General features: G+C 36.9%; 2 protein-coding genes across 7 annotated transcripts in view; both read left to right on the top strand.

Moving 5' to 3' along the window:
* The window catches only part of LOC111793273 (phosphoserine phosphatase, chloroplastic), a 4,160-nt gene extending 1,278 nt beyond the window's left edge, over positions 1–2,882 (top strand). For all 6 annotated transcript variants that reach the window (XM_023675087.1, XM_023675086.1, XM_023675084.1 and 3 more), the window contains exons 3-8: positions 234–366; positions 447–554; positions 1,222–1,315; positions 1,449–1,598; positions 1,670–1,723; positions 2,570–2,882. In XM_023675087.1, the coding sequence (XP_023530855.1) occupies positions 234–366; positions 447–554; positions 1,222–1,315; positions 1,449–1,598; positions 1,670–1,723; positions 2,570–2,695 (665 nt within the window). In that variant the 3' untranslated portion in view covers positions 2,696–2,882. The remainder of the gene's footprint in view (positions 1–233; positions 367–446; positions 555–1,221; positions 1,316–1,448; positions 1,599–1,669; positions 1,724–2,569) is intronic.
* Positions 2,883–5,284: 2,402 nt separating this feature from the next.
* Positions 5,285–8,148, top strand: LOC111793270. The gene is made up of 3 exons (XM_023675077.1): positions 5,285–6,214; positions 6,408–6,811; positions 7,329–8,148. Exons 1-3 carry the CDS (start codon positions 5,326–5,328, stop codon positions 8,037–8,039), a joined length of 2,004 nt encoding a protein of 667 aa, XP_023530845.1. The 5' UTR covers positions 5,285–5,325; the 3' UTR covers positions 8,040–8,148.
* Positions 8,149–8,200: the final 52 nt, after the last annotated feature.

The following is an 8,200-nucleotide window of genomic DNA, read 5'->3' as shown; positions in this document are numbered from 1 at the left end:
GGGGGGGGGGGGGGGTGGTCAAAATGAACTGCCAAGGGAAATTTTGTTATTTCAGCAGTGAAATCACTATATATGAGTTCGGATGGAAATTTTAAAAAGAGATGGTGCTCACTGCTGACTTGTTTTACCCAATGATCAAACTTTGTTGTTCTTGAGTTCCTCAACTCAATCGAGATATATTCTTTCATCTCACTCAGTTGGTAATTGTTCTCTCATATTTTACTATCTATCAGAGGTGTTGGAGCTGTGGAAAAGTGCAAATGCAGTATGCTTTGATGTTGATAGCACAGTTTGTGTAGATGAGGGCATTGATGAATTAGCGGATTTCTGTGGAGCTGGAGAGGCTGTTGCAGAATGGACTGCTAGGTTTGATTTTCTTGTTTTTTACATGATTTAATTGGCCTCCTTGGATTTTCATTTAACTGAGATTTGTATGTCCTCCTCAGGGCAATGGGTGGCTCTGTTCCATTTGAGGTTGCTTTGGCTGCTAGGCTATCTTTGTTTAACCCTTCACTTTCCCAACTCGAGGAATTTCTCGCTAAGAGACCTCCAAGGTATGGGGTTGTTTTACATGTGCATTAACTTTTTCCAAAAAGAGGGATGTTGCTCATACATGACTATAGAACAATCTAAGATGCTTTCTGTTTATAAGACTTCAAAAATTTGTAAAAGATACTAATACTTGGTCCATGGCATCCATTGCCGTCCCTGCTTTTCTGGTTACATCAAATGATGTTTTGTTTTATCATATTCCTTTCTGACTTGTTCTTAATGTAATGCAGGATGCTTATTTTACATTTTTATTTTGTAGATAGCTACTCTTTAGATCACTAATGTTCTTAATATGGGACCATTAAGCTCCAATGGCACCCAGATATTGTTTAATATATTAACAGCAGCAAGTTTGTTTGTCTAAATTTTTTTATTTGAACAGCCGCCCGTTTGGATGGTAAACAAAGCATGAAAACTTTTCATTGAATGTGAAGTTTTCTTTTTTGTTTTTTTTTTTCAACTATATTTAGAGGGGGAGATTCAAACCTATGACCTCTTGGTCTTGAGTGTGAAGTATTTTATGTGTTAATTCTTTAAACAAGAGTTTCCATTTGCTGTAAAATATTTGAAAACAGCATTAGATCATCTGTGCTCCTAATCTTCCAGCTGACTCATAAAAGGTAGGATTACTTGGTCCTATTTTTCATAGTGCTGATTGTTGCTCTTCAGGCTTTCTCCAGGTATAGATGAATTAGTTAAAAAGCTAAAAGCTAACAACATTGACGTATATCTGATTTCCGGAGGTTTTCGTCAAATGATCAATGTAAGTTTATGATTAATTGTAGTGAGCCTCTCATATTTCATGAAGAACTAACTAACTTCTAATGTTAGTTATTGGAAAATTAATGAGGAATTGATGTTTATTATTATTAATCAACGAGCTACTTTGTGTGAAGCCTGTTGCATCAATTCTTGGGATTCCACATGAGAATATTTTTGCCAACCAATTGCTTTTCGGAAGCAAGGGTGAATTCATTGGGTTCGACGAAAATGAGCCTACTTCAAGGAGTGGGGGGAAAGCAACTGCAGTGCAACAACTGAGGAAGGTAGAATCATTGCTTTTGGTAAGACGTGCTGTTGATTTTCGAATGCAAATTTGATTCGGGTGGTTTTGCAGGCTCGTGGATACAAGACGTTGGTCATGACCGGGGATGGTGCAACTGATCTTGAGGTGAGAAGAGACATCTGAGTCTCAAAACGTGAATTACAGCAATTGTTTTTCTTATAAAATATCTTAAATTGCTAAACAGTCATAGTTCCCTGTTCCTAGCTAATCCTTCATAGGCAAATTGTTAGGAACTACGACTCTCTACAATGGTATAATATTGTCCACTTTGAGCATAAACTCTCATGGCTTTGCTTTTGGTTTCCCCAAAAGGCCTCGTACCAATGGAGATGTATTCCTTACTTGTAAACCTATGTTCATCCCCTTAATTAGCCAATGTGAGACTCCTTCCCAACAATTATCCCCTCGAATAAAGTACACCATAGAGCCTCCCCTGAGGGGTATATGGGGCCCTCGAACAGCCTCCCCTTAATCGAGGCTTGACTCCTTTCTCTGGAGCCCTCGAGCAAAGTACACCATTTGTTCGCCACTTGAGTCATTTTTTACCACACCTTCGAGACTCACAACTTCTTTGTTCGACATTTGAGGATTCTATTTACTTTTAGTTTCCCCAAAAGGCCTCGTACCAATGGAAATGTATTCCTTACTTATAAACCCATGATCATCCCCTTAATTAGCCACAATGTGGGACTCTCTTCCAACAATCCTCAACACAAATGACTTCCACTTCCAAGCTCGATAGTTCTTGCTTGATGTTAGATTTTGTTTATTCTTCGTGGTTTTAGTTGATTTAAGATGTTTGTTATACCGACCTTACCTATGGCCCAATTGAGCTGATTGTGCAGTAAACTTTTCGGACCCTTGAGCCTGGGTTCGCTAATCACTTATATTTGCAAGCAAGTTGAAGCTTGATCATTCTTCTAATTCCAACGCATATTCTTTTCGATGTAGGCTCGTAAACCAGGAGGCGCTGACTTGTTTATTTGTTATGCCGGTGTTCAACATCGAGAAAACGTTGCAGCAAAAGCTGACTGGTTGGTCTTCAATTTTGTAGATTTGATCAACTCCCTTGAGTAGCACATATTTTTTCTGAGATGCATCCTCCTTGATTCTTACATCTTGTATTGCTTGCTTTCTCTATGGCTATAGAAGTTTTCATTATCATGTTTGGAAATGTGTGAAACTCTGGTGTATGAACAAGGATTGGAACTATGATGCATCTTTCTTCTCAATACACAAATTTTACCTTTTTACAGTTCTAAAATGCTCTCATTCATTAGGGTGGAAGAAGGTTGGTTTGGATGGACAAGTTTCTAATACTCTTTGGCAGTGTGGTACCTATTTCTGCAGTCACACAAGGAACTTCCATAAATAATTCTTCAATGCCATTGAATTTTACATCCTTACCCTAATTATTTCTATGAATATTTGTACTAGAGCATAGAGACTTTTAAGGGTCTTGGCTTCCACCATCCAAAGTAAAAGACGGTTTTCAGTATTGATGAAAAGGGCTATATTTGATCGAGAATTGGGAGCTCAACTTCTAGGCCGGAGAAGAAGCAAGGATGGTATTTGGAGAATATATATTTGGTTTTAAGACGAAAAATTAGCCGTAAACAATAGATACTAGATAATGTGCATATCAACCTGTGCAATGGACACAAGATCAACACGTGCAGAATGAATAGAGCAACGATCTGTTACTGTCACCCACCTAGCACCCGCATCACTTACACAACTAATGTAAATCACTCACGCTTCACTTACACAACTAATGTAAATCACTCAAAACTAGTTTCATGCACATTCAAAACAACCATAGGTTCTCTGCCCTAAAAAGAAAGGTTTAAAGGTTAAACTTTAAACTTAATCATGATTTTTCCAGAAAGATTTTTTACGATACACATGGCTTTCCAAATGAATGAAGTTATGGTGTTTTCTTTTTTTTTTTCCAAAGAAAATGTTAGAAAGAAAGCCAAAAGCCACAGCATTTTTCTTTCCAAACCCAATTTTCTGTATTTTTATAATATAATAAATGACAAATTCCAAAAGCCAAAAAGTGGGTTTGCTTAATTAATCAGCCATCTTAATAACCTAATTAAGTAATTAACGTATATCTTTTTTTTTTCTTTTNTTTTTTTTTTTTTTTTTTTTTTTTTTTTTTTTTTTTTTTTTTTTTTTTTTTGCCATTCTTTAATTCTTGGTAATAAAATTTTAAATTATATATTAATTCATCTCAAATATTTCTATTTAGAATTTATGGCCAATTTTTTCTAGATAAATTAAGAAAATGTATATTGGATACATTGGAGCGACAAGAGTTAAATTCATTTAGGTATTAGATTATTCATGCATTAATGATAATACATGTATTAGGAAGATTCATTATTTAATATTTGGTACATATGATCACGAAAAATGTTCCAAAAGTCAACTTTGAAATAGAATACATCTCCTTTTTCAAATAGCAAGATATATATATATATATATATATATATATACCGAATATTTAACCTTAGAAAAAAAAAAGATATTTTATGTGCTCAATTATGATAAAATTATTTTTTTAATAATATTGCGTTATTAAGGGAAAAATATTTAAATTTACAACCCACAAGGTCAATAACCCTAACCTATGCTAAACTGAGGTATTGAATGAAATTAATATTTGGTTGTTGCCATAAGGATTTAAAAATCATTTTAGCAAATGTATTTCTTTTGTTATATTATTATTATTACAAATTGTTTAAATGGAAACTTTTTTAATCACAAAAATTGGATAATGTTTTAAATTAAAAGTGAATTTTTTTTTTTTTTTAAATAAAAAGGAAAAGAAAATTTATGATTTGTATTTGTACTGTAGACGGGGCCTTGGTTATTGCCATTGGTTTACCTTCTTAGTAGATAACAGGGCAGCCGGTCTTATTCTTCGGGCCATTTCAACAACCGCCGCGACGACGATTACGACACCTCCAAAGCTCGCATTTCTTCGCTCGGCACGTCTTCTGGGGCCTCCTGGATTTTCAATCTCTTTAGGAACTAGATTTCCGTGGACCCATTTTTCGCCATGTTCTTCTACCGTCTCCGCCACCATTTTGTCAGCTTCCTTTACATTCCCTTGATTATGGAAATCTGCGATTGCGTTGGTGGGTTCTGCGCCAGAAGGGCTGTTCTCAAATGGGTATTTCTTGGTTGAGATTCTTTCCTTTTTGTTGGTGGGCTGTGGGTTTTTTTGTGTTCGTTTATTGGGTTGAGCCAAAATTGGATGCCTATTAAGAAATGGCTTCTGGGTAGCCTTGATTTTTTCTATGATATAGCTTGATTCTCTAGAGATTGTGAAGGAAATGCGGCCTTGAACTTTATATTTGATTCTGTTCAATCTCTCTGTCTGCTCGAAATCGTTTATTTCTTCTAGGTTCATGAGTAATTTGTACTGTTAAATTTTGCTGCCAATGAATTCAAGTCTGTATTTGAGGCCGCTGGGTATAGCTCCTGGTTAATTTCAAGGTATAGATGTCGCCTAGGTTTCATTTCTACGCATAAAAAATGGGGAATGCTATGCTGTTTTAGCTTTGTTTTTTCTTTGTGCAATAGGGTTTTGCTTGTATGATTCACTGGGCTTGCTGTAATGGGAGTTAGAACAAAAGGGGAGATTAGGATTGTGGAATTTGGCTAGAGTCTTTGGTTGTGGAAGGGAGTGTGCTGAAATGGACTTGTGGGTAGTTGCTACTGCTGCTGGTGCTGGATACTTAGCCAAGTATTGGCAGAAACTGTTGAGGGATGGGAATAGCTCATCTCAAATGTCTTCTAGGAATTCGATTAATGAGGAAGTAGGATCTCTGGATCATCCCTTCCACGAAACAGCTCGAAGAACGAAAGTAATTAGAGATATCCTGCCTGATGAAGGAGAGGTTTTGAATGAGAGAGATTTTGATACAAGTCTATTCAATGTGGCTTCTACAAATGGTTTTGATTGTGAAAAGATGGAAAGTTTGGGGAATTACCAGGACTATAACGATCTTCGAGTATCCGATTTGCCACTGGAATTATCATTGAGTAAGGACCCTCAAGCATTTGGCCATAGAAGTAGTATGAATGCGAATATGGACGATAATATTACTGATCAGCTACCTTGTTCATCTTCTAGAGAATTGAACTGGTTTCGGCCTACTGTGAGGAAAATAGGTTCTCTTAGACGTAAACGTTCGTGTGGGAGATTTATTAGACCGCTTAGTTCGTTAGATAGTTGTGTGTTGTCTCATCTTTACAAGGAACACGTTGAAATGGAAGAGTATATCCTACATTCGTTTCAATCACCATCTGAATCAACCAGGAGGCAGCTCGTTGTAAACGGTGGAACCCGGATGGCCAGCCGGGCAGCTAGGGACTCTTTTAGTGTTCAGGTCGATATGGATGCAAGTAACTTCCATAAAGAGCCATTGATTGAAAAGAACAGAAATGTGTGTGGATTACCTTTGCTTCCCAAAATACAGTCTTTGAAGAACTATGAGATGATAAACATCAAGGGAGAAAGGAGACAAGGTGGAGCAAGCAGTGGCAGTCAAATGCATAATGAGAAGCTCCTCCATGGAGAAGGTGACTTTTAATTAGATAACTTCAGGGTTGCTAAATTCTTTTTCGTTCTAAACGCCTTTTTTATCTCGAACTCGTAACCTTTAAAGATTGAAATTTCTTTGTTCTGAGCTGTTGTGATGTTCATTATCAGTATTGTTAATTGGTTACCATTTGCCTAATTGTGCTTAAATTTACATTTTATTGTTTTCATCAGATCGAATGCTTCCATTCTATCTTGGATTTTCGATCGGCTTAATATCATCTTACGTGGCAAATAAGCGAGAAATAGACAAGCTCAAAGAGTTATTAAAGCATACTCAAAACTTGGTTCAAGATCTACAAGAGGAACTTGAGATGAAGGACTCTGTAACAGTGAAGGAGCTTTCAAATGAGAATTGTGAATCACTAGACATATCTGAAAATTCGTTCTTCGGTAGGAGAGAACGGAATCTCGATTCTTCGGCTAAATCTGATGATAAGGAATTATTCGAACAAAACGCTGAAGAGGGGTCAGAATCTCTGAGTAAAATTGAAGCTGAGCTTGAAGCAGAACTCCAGAGATTGGGACTTAATACCCATACGTCGAGTACAGATCAACGATTTTCTGATCTTCATGAGGTAATTGGTGTCTATTTATTGAACGTTTTTTCTTTCGGTACATACACATACATAACGTCTCATTATCTCACTGTGATGTTAATTTTCTGTTTCCAAGTTTAAGCATATCATTCAGATTTGGTTTAGTAGATGCTCCCTTTGAAGAACATAGTTCGTTGTTCTTGCTCTTTTGAATATAGGTTCTTTCTCTAGAACTCAAATGTTCAAATGATGAGTTCTTGTTGTGGTCAATTCCTTTTGGTTCTGCTTATCTTTATGGTTTGATCCTTAATTCACAAACTTAAAAGTATATATATCCGATGTTGTTTATACGTAAAACTTACGACGACATAGTTTATGGATCGCTTTGAAAGAGGGCATGTGATGTATGCATAAAGATTGGTCGACATGGTATGTTTTGAGCCACGAACGAGGAAGAGGAACTGTTCACCTTACACCTGCTTAGTTTATTAGCAAAAACGATGATATTTAGTGGTACTCATTGTTTTGTGTTGATATGGAGCAATTTCTTTTGCAGCTTGAACAAGAATTTGCAGTAGATTTCTCTGAAGGTGTGTTGAGAGCTGACATTATCAATGGGCTAAGTGCTACTCAGCTTCATGAAATTCAAGTTGACAGTGAGATTGCTTCTTCAGGTAACCACACAGTTTCACCCTGGGAGCTTAGCTTGCGACTACACGAAGTAATCCAATCGAGACTTGAATCACGTGTGAGAGAACTCGAAACAGCCCTTGAGAATAGCGAGAGGAAACTTCAGAGGGTCGAAACCAAGCAGATCACTTCTTGGAAAGGATTCACCTCAAGTGAACTGGTACATTCATCTAGTGAAGAAAGTCTTACTGCTCAACCTCTTGTTATGAATTTAGCGGGAGAAGCTCTGGATGCCTACAATGAGGCATATAATGAGTTGATCGATACGGATGACTCCGAAGAAGAGCTCGTGTGTCCACCATCAGCAGTCGACGAAAGTAAGCATCGACAAAGCAACACCGCCACAAACGGTCATCGATTTTCAATCCCGACAAGCCTCAGTAGGATACTTGTTAAGGAGAAAATGAAGGATTGTGATTACAAGGTTCAGCAGTCAAATGATGGAGATGAGAGCAGTGATTATGATGATGAGATGGAGAAGCAGTTGATAAAGCAGATAGTGGAGAAAACCAGAAAGGGATCCCCTGTGGTTCTGAATGCACAAAGATGGCTGTTTTCAATGGATAAAGACGTCTGAACCATAATGTAATACTGATCAATCATTAGTGTAAAACACCCAACATTACCATGAATTATTATTGTTCTGCAAGAGCCTTCCTTTGGTCATTGATGACACTTTATTTAAAGCACTTTCTAAAAATGCATCCAACAATGAAAAGATGAACAATGGTTTGTAGC

This window comes from Cucurbita pepo, chromosome LG04, assembly GCF_002806865.2.
Source record: "Cucurbita pepo subsp. pepo cultivar mu-cu-16 chromosome LG04, ASM280686v2, whole genome shotgun sequence".
Taxonomy (NCBI): domain Eukaryota; kingdom Viridiplantae; phylum Streptophyta; class Magnoliopsida; order Cucurbitales; family Cucurbitaceae; genus Cucurbita; species Cucurbita pepo.
Note: the sequence above shows the minus strand (reverse complement) of the source record. Positions and strands in the feature narration are given on the sequence as shown.

Excerpts from the sequence above, each read along its gene's own strand:
- LOC111793270 (XM_023675077.1), top strand. The coding sequence starts at position 5,326 with ATGGACTTGTGGGTAGTTGCTACTGCTGCTGGTGCTGGATACTTAGCC. Across the intron at positions 6,215-6,407 it reads GAAGCTCCTCCATGGAGAAG|ATCGAATGCTTCCATTCTAT; the intron begins GTGACTTTTAAT and ends TGTTTTCATCAG. Across the intron at positions 6,812-7,328 it reads GATTTTCTGATCTTCATGAG|CTTGAACAAGAATTTGCAGT; the intron begins GTAATTGGTGTC and ends TTTCTTTTGCAG.